The following is a 17,314-nucleotide window of genomic DNA, read 5'->3' on the forward strand; positions in this document are numbered from 1 at the left end:
TTTAAAAGCTTTTACCAATGTTCCCATCGTGTGCTGGTCCATTACACTTTATGGAGTGTGAGGACCACAACCTTTGAAGAAAAAAACTCATGGTGCCTGCTTCATTTGCAGAAATTAGTCGTAATACTTGACATTATCAAGTTAGTGATAGTTGATATAACATTTTGAGAGTAATTAGGAGCATGAATTTATGCTCAGATGGGTGTTTAATTAAAAATTGTGGCAGCTTTCAAGACCACGCTTGAATAATCTTGAGGCTGAAATGTGGGTTTATATCCAAGTGAACCTTGACAGCAAATCTGGAGAGCGTGAAAACGCTTTAGAAGCTCCAGTTTCCTCCAAAAACATTGATGGTGGTGTGATCTGTAGGCTCAGAAGTGACTTCCTTACTTGGGAAGGATCCTGTCTTCCTGCAGGCTTTGCACCCTCTCCAGCATCCCCAGGGTTAGCTCCCAAGCATGGAGCACCAAAAAGGTGGAAGTTTAAGAAAGTAGAGATTTTCTGTTGAACTTCAATACTTCTTGCCTGTCTTGACCCACATCTTTGGTGTTGAAGGAATAGAGGTGACCCCAGGAGTCGGGCTTGGTCCTTGTGTGGTTTTGTAGTGGAGGGCCCTGCTGTGGCAATGATTTAAAGGAAAAAAACAACAAATTTTGATGAGTAGAGAAAATGCGTGAGGTTAAAGCATCACAACAGGGTTCTTTTTGCGTTTTTCTTGCCTTCCTACCCCAGTCCCCATTTGTAGCCTCCTCACAGCAGTGCAGGTTCACAGTGGACAACTTAGCAGTTGCAGCTCATTAATTAACAAATTCATCTTGCCTTGGTTTTGGCAGAAATGGCTCCACTGCCCAATCCAGCTGGATACTTTGGAGAGGGTGCAGGGGCATGGATGCTCCTGGTCTTGATTCCAGCCTTTGGACATGGGCATTTATGTCTTTGTGACCAAGGTGCAGGAGGTGGTTGGTTGCTCACGGTGGCAGAAGGGTTTATTGCTGCTGTGGCGTCTTTTAATGGGTACAGGTCAGATGCTGATTTAACTCCTGTATTACATCTCACACTTCCAGTTCTCAGTGTCTTCCTCCAGCCTGTCTGTATCTGTATTGTGAATCCACAAATACCTGCAGTAGGGTGAAAATCAGCTGGTTTTTCTAAACTATTTATGGTGGTTTCACTGTGAGTCTGAAAACTGAGAAATAGGTATGTTGAATTAAAAGGGACATTTGAATGGTGAGGAGATGTGGTTTCCTTGGATGGCTTCATGTGCCAGGAGGAAACTGTGTAATCCATTGTCATGAACAAACTATAGAAAAAGCAAACCTTTGTTAGAAGATCCCAGGCTAAATACTTATTGGTTCTACTTCGCCTGATTTTTGCGTGACTAAATGACCCTCATGGCTCACATTAACATATGTTTCCAAGTGGTTTATTTTGTTTTGGTAAATACTTACTTGATAGTAAGTCCTTACTATCATCTGTAAATATCTGGGAGGCTCACAAGGGGGTTGCAGATCCCTGGGAGAAGGATGCTGTGGGCATGCAGGGCTCTGCTTCCCTTTGGCCAGTGCCAAGGGAGGGAGCAACACTTCACCACAGCAAGGCTGGTCAGTCCCTAAAATACAAGATGAGGTGGTGATGCATCAGGGGAGGGTGGGTATAACTACCATGGGATTGCAATGCCCCAGCTTGCTTCCCCCTCTCTCCTCCACTTCATGGCAGGTGTGTCACACCATGGTTGTGTCCGAGTGTTTTCCCTGCTGGTGCTCTATTGGCTTTAATTAAAGTGTCGGAACACACAGGGTCTTCCTGGCCAAGCAAACAAGGATGAATTTAGGAACAGGAGGATTTGTTTCTGCAGGTTGAGCTGTCTAAATAGATGGTGTCTAGCCATGTGCCCCTCCTTCCCAAAGGCTGCATCCAGGGGATGCTTCATCCACAGCCCGGTGCTGCTGGGCTGCGCCTGATTTTATTACTTTTTATGTTGCACATATTTTAAATAAAGCTCTTTTTGCGTTGTTAGAACATGCGGTTGCTCAGGACATATAAATTTTGTTAATAAATGAGTGAGGAGCCCTGGTGGGTGAATTGGCTTCCTGGTGAAGTCATAAATTTGGAGAGGATGATGCCGCCTTGCTCCGCAGCCGGCGCGTGGGTTTGCTTCCCAGTGCCGTGCCTGGAAACCTGAGGGACCGGGGAGAGGTTCCCGTGTCTGGTAGTTTGGGGCTCTTGCTGGAGGCGAGATGGTGTGGAAGACCATCTCCAGCCTGCAGGAGGGCTGGGACACCTGGGTACAAGCCCCAGCTCATCAACATGCACACTGCTGGGGGGCAGGAGGAGCCTGCAATTTAGGAAAAGCTCCTGTTTTTCCCTGTTTCTGTGGTGCTATAGTTTGACCCCTCTCTGCCTCTGGTCCTTGTTGTGTCCATGGAGTGTTAATTATCAAAGCTGTAGGTCAGAAGCTGCCACTCCCTCTGTGTCCTCCATACTCTATCTCACATGATGGGACCTTGGGCAACTCCCATTGTAAGGACTGACTGGGAAATAGGGATGCTTCCCTTTGCCTCCCAGCTCTTCTGCCAGGATCAGCATTTGCTGGCTTTACTGAAGGAGAAGCATCAGACTTCCCACTTTGGAATCAGAGCACATGCCCTCAAAGGGTGTTTGTGTGTGTGATTTGATATGAGCAATTTTGATATGATGATGTGTGATCCAATGCTTGGGAGAGGAGGAAAGCCTGGGAATTGCCTTGCCTGATAGCAGTTGTGTTAGTTTTAAGACCTCATCAATAGTTGGAGCTCTTATATTTTCTGTATCGCTTCCAGGCATTTTTCCATTAGGATTAATGTAGTCGAGCACTGTGCAACAAACAGTTCATTGCAGTGATTTGCTAATTTTTCAGTAAAAAAAAGGATCTAGTATTTGTCCAGGGGCTTCGATTCTTGTGCTAGTTCTCAATCATCTCCTTTAGATGCACATTCCCTGCTTGTGCCAGCACTGAGGATGGGATCACTTCCACAGCCTAGAAGCAAATCTGCTTTTAAAATCCTCCCTAGCCTGTTAACCAGGACTTTCCCAAAATAAATGAATTATTGGTCAGAGTGCATATGGTGCCCCGCAGGCCAGGACTCCCTGGTGTGTCCCCAGATCCTTGAGAGCCGGGGCTGGGACACGAGTGGACCGAAGGCAGTGCCAGCACATTCCCATCATCACGGCTCCAGCAGCCCATTTCCAGCCGAGTCATGCTCTGTGCTCAGGAGAGGCCCCGAGCTGGGTTTTTTTTGCATGGCTGAGCATTAAAGGATATTTCCAGCACTTGTTTGCCAGGAAAATACAGCATTGAAGGCCCTGTACTAATTAATTGTAATGGCAGGAGGAAGGGAAGGGAATTGCTTTCCCATCATGGCTGCTGTGAAGATGCTCTTAAAAAATAAAAAAAAAAAAAAAAAAAAAGTCCAAATGCTACCAAGACAAGGAGATTGTTTAAGGATATTGTTCACTGCAAGGAAAATATTGTCACTGAGCAAAACCAAACAAACTTCTCCCTTTTCTTTTGCAGGGTCGTCATGTTAAAACAGGCCAGCTTGCTGCTATTAAGGTTATGGACGTCACCGGGGTAATGTATCCTCACCTTCTGCATCCTTAAATTACAGATATATGGGGGGAAGGGGATGGGGTGGGATAACATGTGGGGGGTGGTGGAAGACTGGTGTTCGTGGGAAGTAAATCCCCTTTATCTTAATGTGATATGTGCCACTAAGATGTTTTGGTTTTAATGAATATGAGAAAGAAAAATAAGTCTGCAAGAGTTTTGGAGATTAGGTAGTTTTATGCTGAAACACAACAACATCCAGTTCCAGCAGTGTCTCTTTTAAATGCCTTAATAAAATCTGAAGAAAATAATAAGGACCTAAAAGTTCCAACCCCCTACCATGGGCAGGGACAACTTTTACAAGACCAAGTTGCTCAGAGCCCCATCCAACCTGGCTTTGAACACTTCCAGGGATGGAGCAGCCACAGCTTCTCTGGGCAACCTACACCAGTGCACCACCATCCTCACAGGGAAGAATTTCTTCCTTATATCCAGTCTAACCCTGTCCTTTGTCAGTTTGAAGCCATTCCCCCTCTTCCTATCACACATGCCCTTGACAAAAGTAGCAACGGGATCGTGTATTCATAAACACATTTCAGTTTCTCTGCATCCATGTTTTTCACTAAAGAGCCTTTTGTTCACCAAAACTATGTACAAGTATTGTTATGAATAGCTTCATTAGGCCAGTTAAATAATTCCTGTGCATCCTACTGATAAAGAGAAACAAAATGTACCACCCTGATCTCATAAACGTGGCTCTTTTGAAACTTGCGTCAGATTAAGAGAACCAAGAATTTACAGATTATTAAATGAATAACAGAATTTAGGGGAAAGAATGGTTTCACCATTTCCCAGTGGCCACAAAAGAAAAATAGAGTGGAGTTGCTATTATCCCTAAAAACCTCAACAGCTGCATTTAGGAAGGTGACCTGAGGATGCTTTTTCTTGAATAATTTTTTTCTGAGTGGAGTACTCTACCTCCCAAAGTTCCTGCCTACAGAAACGGTATCAGGCTTGGGAGTAAGAATATGTTTTGTTGTGTTTTGTCTTTTCTTTTTTTTGTACTGGAATAACACATTTCAAAATTTAGGATCACAATCTACCCACCTTAATTTTTGAATTGGTGTTTTGAATTAGCTTTTGGGAGCTCAGCACACACAGAAATGTCTCGCTGTGAAAGCAGGCAGCTGGCCTTAAGAGTATGTTTTGAAATACCTTAGATGTTATGGTGTGGTATTAATATCTGTGGGACCTCCATCCAGGTTATTTTTGGTGCTAACAGGTGAAATGATGTGTGGAAACGAGTCTGTAAATGTGAGTGAGATTTGTTCCTGTTTACTTGCAGTATCTACAAGTGCCATTTATCTCATTCCCGTGGGAAGCAGGCTCTCAGGGAATAGGCAGACCCACCAAACATAAACCCATGGCATAAATAGCAGCGAGATTCCCATGGGATGAAGTCTGATGTTAGAATGAATTTAAGCTGAGAAATGGAAATACTACTTTGAGGCCAAACATGGGCTTAAATTTGAATACACACTTAATTCAGTGGGTTTAAAACATCATCACTTCCAAGCAAAGGTGTTGGAGGAAAGTACCTGAAATCTTGATCCTGCCCAATAGTAATTTCATCCACATCTTTAAATTGGTGTCCCTGACCTAAAACTTTACCTTTCAAAGCTGGGCTTCACATCTGAATGTCCAAGGTTCAGATTTATTTACCTTGAATGTCAAAGTAAAATCAGATTTTAGCATGGGATGTGGTTTTGGGATATTTAATTGTATTCCCCTTAGGCTGCTTTTAGCCAGAGGAGACCAGTTCAGAGCAAGACCAGGCTTGGGCAGGACAGGCAGTGACCACAGGGAAGACAGTGGAAATCTGTGCTGTGATAAGGGACTGATTGTGCTTCAAAGCTTTTGGTGCTGAAGTCAGATCTAAAGCCATATTCTCCAGCCACTGGAGAATTGCTTCTGGAGTAATTTCTAAAGCTGGTCCCTACAGCCATGTTTGGCACCTGGTCCAGGTTCAGTGCAAAGGCTACTGGTGAAAACCCAAACTCAGTTCTTCACCTCCTCTTGACACACACCAGTTTCAGTGCTGCTGCTGCTTCATTTGATCCAGACCTTCCATCCCACCTGTTTTTCCTGGATGTCCCTGATGACAGTGTGTCTTTCAGAAGTCAACAGAGAACAGAACTGGTGTGGCCATCCCAGCTATGGCCATCTGCAGCTTTGGGAGAGTAAAGCCCAGGTTGGATGGAGCTCTGAGCAACCTGATGGAGTGGAAGGTGTTCCTGTCCATGGCAGGGGGATTGGAACTAGTTGTCCTTTAAGGTCCCTTCCAACCCAAACCATTCTATGATTGTGTGTTCAGTGAACTCCCAGCCAGTATCTCATCCTGACCACGTGCCTTGCACTAAACCCCTAAAGGCTCCTGACAATGATGCTTTGTTTAACTCATTTTCGCTCTTGCTAATTATCTCTCAGGGAAGATTGCAAGCATAGAGGCCCTCAAATTACAGCACTTCATCGGTTTGGGCAGCCACTATCTCAGAATTAAGAGTTTGGATTAATTTTCCGGGGGCTGGTCCTGCTGTTTGCTGCATGACCTACTTCCAGCGATGGATGTAACAGAATCGATTGATGGAGGCAAAGCGTGGCAGCAAAGCCTGGCCTGTGGGTTTTGTTCATTTTTGGGTTGGAGTAGGTGCAGCAGCTGGCTATGATAATTCCATTTTCTTCCCTCCCTTGCTGGATTTGCTGGTGGTGATTGCTGGCTGTAGCCCTGCTTGGAGCAGGAGGTTGGGCTGGAGACACCATGCAGATGCAGACATGTCCTCAGTTGCCATCCCCAGCTCTGATGCTCGAGGGGTTTTTTCCCCCCGTTTTGAGTTCTTCAAGTTAAGGAAGGACTCGAGATAAAACCTTAGACCACATGTTCCTGTGGCTTGTCTCCATTTTTCCTGGAGAACCAGGCATGAGGTGGGGGATTACTGAAGAGCCAGCTATTGGTGCTCAGAGCACTGGTGGAATTTTACATTGAGTGCTGCTCCGTGCTCCCAGCACTGTTGAGCATCCAGCCCCTTGTTGTTACAAGGGACTTCAGTTAAAAAAACCCCACCTCTGTGGCCTGATAAACTACATGTTCTATCCCCTGGTTTCCTGGACAAATGAAAACAAGCAAAGTTGTGTTGACTGCTTGAAGAAGAGAGGGGATAAAGGTCTTCCAGAATGGGGATAAGGTCTTCCCCATGTTTTCCTTGTAATGTTTGGGCCCATTCCTCATCTTCTTTGGTGCTTATACCCTCCATGTTCTTACTGAAAATAAAACGGGAGGTTGTTCATACAAGCTCCACCCAGATACATTTTGCATTTATTCCTCCTATCCTCATCCTCACTGCTGTTCTCTGAATCCTCTTAGAAGAGCGTAGCCACTAAATCACTTTCTGTGGGGAAAAAAAGATGTGTTTCTGTCTGAGTTATGTGACACCTGGTCAGGGGGCATCGCTCCTTGAGAAGCTGCACTGTTCCACGGGATGTCTTGGCCTTTGCCCATTTGGAAGTCTGAGGTCAGGATGAAGCAAGTGAGGGAGATGAGAGGAATAAAGGAGAATAGAGAATGAACAGCCCTTCTGGTCCTTTACAATAAAGCTCATTGACATCAAGGTTCTAACTGCTGCCTGTGGAACTGTAGCGGGCTGGAATTCGGTCAGCTTAAAATACAACCAGGGCACATTTGATGGTCATGAGAGCAAAGAGGTGGGACATCCAAACAGGTATTGGTGTGGCTCCTCTGGCTTGGCTGCTTCAGCTATTGCTGCTTTGCAGACAGGATGGAGAAGGGCTAAGAGAGCACATGAGAATGGTGGTTGTCACCAGGACTCAGTTAGTCTGACAGAGTTTGTGGACAGGCAGCACCTGCCTGTTCCCTGTGTGGTGCCACCGCACCACCAGCAACACCTGGTGTCCCCAAAGGCCATGTACTGTTTCCAGGGTGGTCAGGAGCAATGAGCTGGAGGGCTGGGAGCACTTCTGCCATGCAGTGGTTTCTACAAAACCATCCTGGGGCTCTGGTGGGTCTGGGAGCATCGCTGGGGTAATGCAGGCATGGTTGAGCCTCAGGGCAACATGAGACTGGTGTTAATTATGATATGAATTGCAAGGAAATTAGTTTAAAAAGATGGAGGAATGTCTAGACTGCTGAAAACATGGGATTTGGCTGTGATGTTGAAGTCTGGCACTGGTGCACCTCTGGATGGAGAGCACATCTCCAAGTGAGGATTTGATTCCCAGACAGACCTTGCTTTGCTTGCCCAGCCCCTCGGTGGGTTCTTATACCTTCACATACCCAGCTGTTTGGGACTTCCTGGGGCTCTCCCTGCAGCAAAGTTTGGAACAGCACACAGGGATAGTTGGTCACTGACCCATGAGAGAGGACTGCTTCCCTGTTCTGGAGATCCTCTTGGGATCCTGCTCTGGAGGAGATGACCTAATCTGAACTCTTAGGAAATAAGCTGGTTTCCACACCTCCTGAAGATCTGTCCTGTTCAGAATTCAAAAATGTGACAGGGAATGTGGCAAAGCACATGTTTTCTCCTTAGCTTTTGGCTCAAGCAGCAATCTATTAGTCTTCAGTCCAGCTCTCAGGGCTCTGCTGCAAAAAGTGGCTGTAAAAAAATGGTGCAAAGAAGCTTGAAAACGGTCAGTCAGGAGTGGGGTGCTTGGAAGTTCACCCATGTACAAAGAGAACTGAGATCCTGTGTAATGCTGTCTCTTAATGCCTCTGGTTTTATTTTTCTTTTCTTTTCACCTCATCCCAGGATGAAGAGGAAGAGATCAAACAAGAAATTAACATGCTGAAGAAGTATTCTCACCACCGAAATATTGCTACTTATTATGGTGCTTTTATTAAAAAGAACCCACCAGGAATGGATGATCAGCTCTGGGTAAGTTACATTCTTTTCTTTAAAAAAACTTGCATTTGACAGAAATTATTTACTCCCTGTTGTCCACTTAACAGCACCTGTCTTGCACAAAAAGCCTTACTTTGCATCCATCTTTTTTGAAGCTGTGGCTTTGAAAAGGCTCTTGCTGAACTGCAAAATGCTTCTCCATTTTGCCATAAAACCTTTGCAGAGCGATGATAAAACCCTTTTTATTCTGAGGTGTCATTAGCATTGTCTTTGTTACAACATTCAGTTGAAAATTATTCCATCCTATGAAAATAAATGCATCAAAAAAACCAGTTGGAGGGAACCGGGACCATCGCTGGGAAGATGTAGATTGGGGGGAATGCTGGGTGCACGTGATTCCTGCCAGCTCTCAGCACTGCCTCTTGTGCTTCATGTTTCTCAGAGCCAGTGCAGGTGAATAAAGAGGAGGGGGACGGTGAGGGGAGGTCTGGGAAGTCTGTGGCTGTTCAGCCATTTCGGTGAAGGTGCCTTATGTTGCTGAAGGGCAGCAAAAGCTGCTTTGTGTCTCCCTAAATCCTTGACTGCCTCCTCCCACTGCTTCCCTTGTCAGTGGCTTCCCAGTTATTAATTCGGCATTCCCAGACCATGGAGGATAGAGTTTATCTCTGGAGAGAGCTGGAGCATCAGAGCCCACCCCTTGCTGGCAGCTGGTGCTCGCAGGGCAGGGCAGTGGCACTGCAGATCGGGGCTTCCCAGGAATGAAAAATTAATTAAAGTTAATTGTGCTGTGTTCTGAGCTTGGCTGTGCTGGCCAGAGTCTCTGGAGCAACAGCCTGCAGTGCCCATGGGCATCTGAGCAGCAGTTTGGGACCCTGCTTTCCTTGGGGCAGCGTTGAAGATAAAGCTGTGTTTGAGTGATCCTAAATACAATGACCTGGGTGTTGTTCTATGGTCTAGATAGCACTTATTTCCTCACAGTCTTGTAAATCCAGTCAGTTCTATGTTACCCATGGGTGGTTTCCAGAGCTTTTCTGTGCCTGAGTAAGGTTGCTGAAGCATAATTTTTCAGGGGTAGCAAATATCCATGGTTCATCTGGGAGACCATGGAGATGCTCTTTCCTGTAGTTTCTCTGCAATACAGGCTTTATTTTAGCAAAACACTCAGTGACTTCAGCTGTTTGCCCCTGCATCCACTTGCCAGAGCATCTGGTGGGAACTGTAGGGGTTCAGAGGACATTCCTTCCAGGACAAAAATTGAATTGATGGACTTCTGTGCCATTTTGTTCCCCAAGACTTTCTGGTACAATGAATTATTGGGAAGACTTAGTATCTTGGACTCCAGGGACTTTTCTTGCTTGGGTGTTCAGGTTATTTTTGGTGGGAACACGTTCCTTGCGGCTGGCCTAGGATTCAGCAAGGAGAAAGCTGTCAGGCTGAGAAATGCTTTTTCATCCCGTGAAATTCCATTTGGCTGTAGCTGGTTTACAATAATTTTAAAAAAAAGAAGAAAAAAAAAATTAAAGCAACCCATAACATTTCCCCTTGTGCTGCAGGAGTGCCTGGGGGGAAAAACCCACCATCTGTGTGCCAAAGCCCTCAATAATGAGAGGAGCCCTCCCAGAGCTGGACTCTGCTCAATGCCTTTACACTGCTTGGGTCTGGGGTTTGTGTGCTCTGACCAGAGAACAGGGTTTGTTTGTTTTTTATTGGTTTTTTTTTCTCCAGCTTCAGTACAAAGGGCTCTTGGCTTACACAAGTGTTAATAAAATAATGTTTTTTAAATTGCCTATGCAGAACAGCCCCAACTTCCAAAAAGAAAAGCTCAGTAGAGAACTCCTTGGATCAAGAGGTATGGCATTAAGAGTAGCGTCCCAAAGCTGTATCAGGGGAGGTTTAGGTTGGATATTAGGAAAAGGTTCTTCATCCAGAGGTGTGGTTGGGCACTGAACAGGCTCCCCATGAAGTGGTCACAGCACCAAGCCTGACAGAGTTCAAGGAACGTTTGGACAACACTCTCTGGCAAATGGTGGGATTCTTGGGGTTTTCCTGTGCAGGGCCAGGAGTTAGACTTGATGGTCCTTGTGGGTCCCTTCCAACTCAGGATATTCTATGATTCTGTGATTCTATGATGCTTTCATCGATCCCCATCATCATGACACAGCAGAGGAGGCTGTACGTGCTGTATCACCCTCAGGTGCCCCAAATCTGGAGGAGAACCTGGGTTTTTCCCTGTGGATCACCCAATCGTGCAAGGGGAGAAGGTGTTCCATCAGCCAGCTGTGCTGCTTGTTCTTGCCCCCTGGGAAAGGCAGACTGGATAATCTAAATTCCCTTCCAGACCCCAACCTCTCCTCTTAGTTTTGTGGCTTCTCTAATGGGTTAGTAAAAAAAATTTTTGCAAAAGCTGCTTTTCCTGCACCAAGGTGTGGGGGGCTTTTTAAGTCTATACCCATTGCTGGGTCTTGTGGAGATATTCCAGGGAAAGCTCCCCAGCTGTGGAGGAGAGGTGTGCTGGTGCTGCTGTGTTAAATAGCTGTTGTTTTGGGATCTGATTGAATTAGGACTCCCTCAAACTCTATCAGTCCTGCTGCACAGATAAAGGCTTGTTTATTTTTCATTGGCCCTTTGTTGAAATAAAACGGTTTCTGATAATGCCCAAGTAATTCTTTTTATCGACATCCAGGAGGCTGATACGGAAATAAAAAATAGGGAACTCTTTCAGTGGAGATTAAGATCTCTCAGAAACGTGGCAGGCTTCCAACATGAAGTATTGTCATCGCTTCTGCCAGGCAGGTCTGTCGGTGCTGCTGCTCCTTTCCACAGCAGCCACTCACCCTGAAAGAGAAGGTTACTAAAGAATCCAGTTTTCCTGAAATAAAATACTGCGTGAAGGGTATTTTAGCAGATGCATCACAAATCTGATACATTAGGGGGGAAAAAGGAAGTAAAACTCATAGGGACAACCTTTATGGAACATTTTAAAAGAAGTAAAAAAATAGGAGGTAGGTTTATTGCTGTGTTGGGTAACGTTGCTTTCTGGTGTGCTGCGGACCTTCAAGGGTGATTGTGCCCATCTGTAGCTGAGACAAGGGAGTCCTGCCTGGGGGCGCCTCTGGAGGAAGGGGACAGAGCAAGAGTGGGCTGCAGAAACTGGGGAAATTGTGAGGACCCAGTTAATCAGCTAACTGCTGCTTCTTGGAGTTAGACTCACTAAATTCCCCTTGCTCATCTCAGAGCTAAGCTGTGGCATACCAGGCTGTGCAGTTCTGAGATATTTTGAGATGGGGTTGTTTTGAGTGGTGAGAGATGGGGCGTTCATTAGGAAGTGTGAGCTGGAGAGGGGAGGTGACTCCATCCTGAAGGACCTCTGCCCTGCCCTGAGGACTGCTGAAAACTGCAGGCACTCTGCTTGATCCCCATCCATTAACACCCTGTGCACATGCACAAGGGCGTGGAGGTGCCACTCAACCGCGCACTTGTTATCTGCCCTTGCTGTCCACGGTGCACTGAGACCATGGTTGGAGAAGCCCTGCCAGGCATGGGCAGCAGGCAGGGGGGGGTGTGCAGATGTGGAGGCTGAAGAGTGGCTGGCAGCAGCCCAGGGCAGAACTCACCCAGGGCAGAGCCCACCGAGGGCAGGGCCCGCTGGCGCAGTCCCAGCGGCGCTGGCTGTGATGGATGGGCTGCCATGGCAACCCTGCCTGTGCCCGCAGCCACATCTGTCACCGAGGGGGAAAATTGCTGATAGGCAGGTTGCCAGATACCTGTTCATGGCAAGCACAGTGGTGTTGCCTCCAGGGTGTCCTCTGCAGCAGATAATCTGGGGCAATGTGAGGGGAGAAAGGAATTAAGGTGATTCGGGAACAGCCCCTCAGTCAGGGTGGCACCGATGCAGCCGTGCAGCGCTCAGGGCTCTCACTGCATAGTTGAAATGTGCTTTTTCACCGTTTGGAGTCGTGGGAACCCATTGAATCGTGGCAGGGTGGTGTGAACAGAGTCTGAATCTGAAGAGCAAAAAATGGGGGCAGCAGGGCTATATTGAAAATGGAGCACGAGCTGTCAAAGCACTGGGTTGCACCTGTGCAGCTCCGGGGAGGAGTGCTCTTCTTAATCTGCTTATATACACTGAAAAATATTTTTGGGCAGCTGCTGATACTTTGCATTAGATCATGAGACATTTGAGAGGGGTCATTTTTTGGTTGAGCTGTATCTCTCTGTAGCCCCTCCAAGCCCCGGAGTCCCAGGGGAGTGAGGGGGAATTGGAGCTGCTCCCCCGGCCCCTGACCAAGAGCCCGGGGTTACCAGAGCAGCTTTCTGCTGCTGTCTGGCAAAGTAATCCAACACTATTTCATTCTCACTCCTCTTCAAAGCAGTGTCAGAGCTGTAAACACTGCAAGACTGCGAGCCCGGCTCCTTTTGCTGCCATCCCTAACCCAAAGCTTTCAGGGCCCATGGCAGCAGCTGCCTGCTGCCTCCCCAGGGGACATAGATTGCTTGGCTGGCCTCAATGTGCAGGGAAGTGCAGGCAGGCAAGTCATTTGTTGAGGAAAACGTGTGAGAGCATTTGGATGCTGCTTATTTTCTGTAACTTAAAAGAAGTCAAATTGTGCCTGGGCTGAGGAATAGGAACACAGAAGGATTTGGTTTGTGGAATAAAGGGTTTGATTAATTTTGAGGTGTTCCTCTGGACAAGCTGGAGCAGTTCAGCATCAGCTGGATTGGAGTTGCTGTACTGGAGGTGCTCAGGTTTGAGCCCTTCCAGGTAACACACAACAGTGGTGGGAACAGGGCTCTTACTGACCATTCCCAAACTGGGGAAAGTGGTGGCTGATTTGAAAGCTGCAAAGTCTCTTTAAACAAAAAAATCATGAGACAGCAGAACACAGCTGCAGCTTCTGAATTTGCCTTGCTTATGAAGTTTGCTGTCACTCTGATATGAAGAGCTATGTAAATGCTAGATGAACTGTATTTAAAAATACTTCCTCGATAAATGACCTTGCAAATTAAATTTTGGAAGATGATCTTACCTTTAACCCATCTTGATGATAATTTTAATTATGGTTAATAAAAGTTCAATCTGCATTTCCAGTTTATTGTCTTACTCCCTCATGACTTCAGCCCTTAAGAAGACCGGTAATGATGCAAGTGTGTGAGGGCAAAGCACTCACCTAGAGGCGTGGGACTGGCAAGAAAGTGTCTTAGTATCAGGTGCCATTTGAAGCCTTTCCTGAGTATCTTAAGCTCTGCCATAAAATCAGCTGGAACTTCTGTTCACTTTTCTTTTTCTCCTGGAAGAGTGTTGGTTTCCAGATTAAATATACCCATAGAGTGTTGATAAATTGATGCTATCCCAGTATCTGACTCCCTTTCTGGTGCTTACTTGTTCATACTGTTGACAGTGTACATTTATATCCCTTAGACATCCATCCTCTGGATGGCTGAACAAGCCCTCAGGTCCCCTGAGAAGACCTGATCATCCTCCTGTACCCACTCCAGTGTGCATTTTTCATTCTTGGGCACTGTTGCCAAGCAGGACATGCAGTGCTGTGGGTCAGGTCTCTCCTGTTGGTGTGACTCCTTAGCCATCATCTGTGGTTCCTCCTATTGGATGATGCATTGTATGAGCTGTTGTTGGGAATTCTGTAGCATCCTTCTACCTGAGGAGCAAAGGAAGCCATAAGAGCATGAGGGGATCCCAGTGCGGCTAAGCACCATGGCAGCCAGCTTTCTTCCCAATCCACCCAAACCCTCTGGGAATGGGAGTTGTTCACATTGGGTGTCCACCAGCTCTCCATCATGGACAGGGATACTCAGACAGCCTTGTCATCTTTCTGCAGCTCATTTTCTTGTAGAACTCGTGGCAGACCTTTCGGGCAGTGCTCGTGAGCGTGGCTCAGTCCCCCTGGCCCCTGCCCAGGACCTGGAGCCTCCTGGTGCTGACAGAGATCTGCCAGTGCTGAATATTTTCCTACAGATGTTATGGGAATATGCAGCTCTTAAAAAGCACTGTTGGAAACAACCCCCTCTGGGAGTTTCTCTTTCCCCTTCTCTCTGTTTTTTTTCTTTAATCTCCAGGAGATTGCACAGTGACAGATTTGGGATACCTGAGATGACCGTATTATTCCCCTCCTGCTGCAAAGTTAATCTTTACTCTGTTGAAATCAAGGGCAGGGTAGAGGGCTGAGCGAACTGCCAGCTCCACAAAGATAGTCTGCCAAATTAATGGGTGCACTGTGTACTTCTAATGGGATTTCTTCCGTCTTCTTTTAAGTATTATGATTGCCATACACATCGTAGCATACCCTGCCTCTTCTTCCTGCTCCAAACCATGGTGAGAACCTGTGGATGAATTTCCATGGAAGGGGACTGGAAAGGGCAGTATTTCAGATTGGGAAGTGTTTGTGGCTGGCTCAGCTCTCCAGAGTTTTCCTTTCCGAACTTGCTGCTGGGGTATCCCAAATGTTCATTTAATCAGAAACATATGTCGATCATCCAAAGGGAAGAAAGAGAGGAAAAGTGACTTTGAAACCAGTTGTTCCACTATTCCCCATTCGGTGAGCAGTGAGTAACCCATGACTTAGGCTGTGTCCCAGTGACCCATTTGGATGGCTTGGATCCTGCTGGGGTGGAAGAGCTGTAGGCGTGTTCCTTGCCTTTGCACGGAGCAGACTTTGACCAGTCATCCATCTATTTCTTGAAACCAGTTTCCTGATGGAGCAGGGATGTACCAAGCATTTTTCAGCTGTCAGTTCAGGAAAAGAAAAGAAACTTAACATCAAAACTAAAGATAGGAGCGTGGTCAAAGCCAACTGAGGTATAATCTGCTCGAGTATTTTATTTAACCTGACGGTTTATGGCGGTGCCGTGTCTGGATTTTATAATCATTATAATTTATGATGGTCTTAAATCACTGCATTTGCGCAATTTGGTTAGGAGTAACCCTTCTTCTGTTTCTCTTCTCTTGGCTTGTGCTTTTAATGAAGTGATGTCACTTGCTTGGAGAACGTTAAATGCCGTGTAAGCTTCATGTGATAAGAAACTTTAAACATGCACGTAGAAGAATCTGCAAGGCACCACTTGCAAGGGAGTATCTTTCAGTAGGATGTAGATCTAATTGGAAAACATGGTTTTACATCTGAGAGAAACAGTTGCACAGGCCTTGGAGGAGGCTTGTTGCACACACAGGCCGTGCTCACTTTCTGGAGCACAGTGGCAGCTCCTGCACGCCCTGGGGATCCTCCTGTCCCTGGGAGACAGACTCACATCCCGTGCTATTTTTGTAACACAGTTATTTCACAGTTGCTCAATGACAAGGTTAAGTTTGGTCTGAGTTAGATCACTGTGCTTCTGTATTTTATATTCTAACGCTTTGGAAGTGGTACAAGTGGTGGTGGTCAGTCTAGTTTGAACCAAACTGAGCAGTTGGACACCAGCTCTCTCCCGGGAGGCCTGAAGCTGCAATGGCAACTTTCCCTGCAAGGGAGGTCTCCTGCTCAAAAAGATGATCAGAATCAAAGATCTTCTGGTTAAAAAATAAAGAAATAATTTGAAAAGTACACATGATTTCTAAGGTTATAGGAAGGTTTCAAACTATTATCTTGGTGCTTTTGCATTTTCAGAGAACTTAGATGCAAGAGGAAGAGTTTTGATGTTGTTGACACATATTGATCAGAAGTATAAAGCAGGGTGTGTAGTGGTGGGGTTTGAGATTCCAGCCTCCTCCACTGGTTTTCAGCACTGGACAGTCCTGCTTCTTGCTCCCAACCTTCTGTAAAGTAACAAACCTTTCAAGCCTGCCCGCCTTTTATTGTTTAGTTTTTATAACCCAGATGGATTGTAAGCTGATAGGTTCAGGGTGATGTCCCAGTGGCTCTGCATAGCACCACCGTGACCCCACAACAGCGGTGCCAGCATCGGGGTCCTGCCCTGGGGTCTGGCAGACCCGGGGATGCTGTTGGTGTCATTACACTAATTGCATTTCTGTTCCATTTGGCAGCTGGTGATGGAGTTCTGCGGCGCAGGCTCTGTCACCGACCTCATCAAGAACACGAAGGGGAACACCTTGAAGGAGGAGTGGATCGCCTACATCTGCAGAGAGATTTTACGGGTACGTGTCTGGAGGGAGCTGAATGCTGGAGGTTGTTGGAATGTGGCACTTGGTGCTCTGGGGACACGGAAAGGCTTTGGCTCCACAGGCTTCGTCGATGCTGTGCTGCCATGGGCTGGAGCCTGTGTGGTGCCTGCAGGCATGAATGATTCATGTGCTTGTATGATGCATAATAAATAAGCCCTGTTTAATGCCCTTTAGCTCTGTTAGTTCCCTGAATTTTAACCCTCCTTTTCCTTCCACAAAAATATAATTTCCTTTTGGTATTAATAGGGCAAAGATTTATTTGCATTAGAAATAGATTTTTAGTTAACAGGTGAGGACTGATAAAGTCTGTGGAAAAAAGAACCTTCATTATTAAAAAGCATCCTATGTTTTATTAAATCCACATGTCTCTGGCATTAATGAGGATGCTGCAGCTTTTATACCCACAGTATAAATGTTTGAATGAAATGTCTTAAAATGTACCATGCCAGAGTTTCATGTACTGGGAGATGGCAGCTTCAGCAAAGACTTGCCTGCATTTTGCACAGCTGAACTCAGATGATGGGATTTTAATGGTTGCCTGACATCAAAACTTATTGCTCTGCGAATGGAGCATCTGTCCAAGAGAAAATAGAAATATTTGTGTCTAAGAAACCAGAGCCACTCACGTGATAGGATGAAAGGAAATGGCCTCAAGTAGCACCAGGGAAGTTTTAGCAAAAA

The 17,314-nt window shown here is 46.2% G+C and overlaps 1 protein-coding gene across 10 annotated transcripts in view; it reads left to right on the forward strand.

Annotated features, from left to right (window-relative positions):
- Nucleotides 1-17,314, forward strand: part of TNIK (TRAF2 and NCK interacting kinase) — a 153,590-nt gene that overhangs the window by 75,317 nt on the left and 60,959 nt on the right. For all 10 annotated transcript variants that reach the window (XM_027647169.1, XM_027647168.1, XM_027647176.1 and 7 more), the window contains exons 3-5: nt 3,554-3,610; nt 8,407-8,532; nt 16,496-16,606. In XM_027647169.1, the coding sequence (XP_027502970.1) occupies nt 3,554-3,610; nt 8,407-8,532; nt 16,496-16,606 (294 nt within the window). The remainder of the gene's footprint in view (nt 1-3,553; nt 3,611-8,406; nt 8,533-16,495; nt 16,607-17,314) is intronic.

The sequence above is a fragment of the Corapipo altera genome, unplaced genomic scaffold (genome assembly GCF_003945725.1).
Source record: "Corapipo altera isolate COAL_440 unplaced genomic scaffold, ASM394572v1 113, whole genome shotgun sequence".
Classification (NCBI taxonomy): Eukaryota; Metazoa; Chordata; class Aves; order Passeriformes; family Pipridae; genus Corapipo; species Corapipo altera.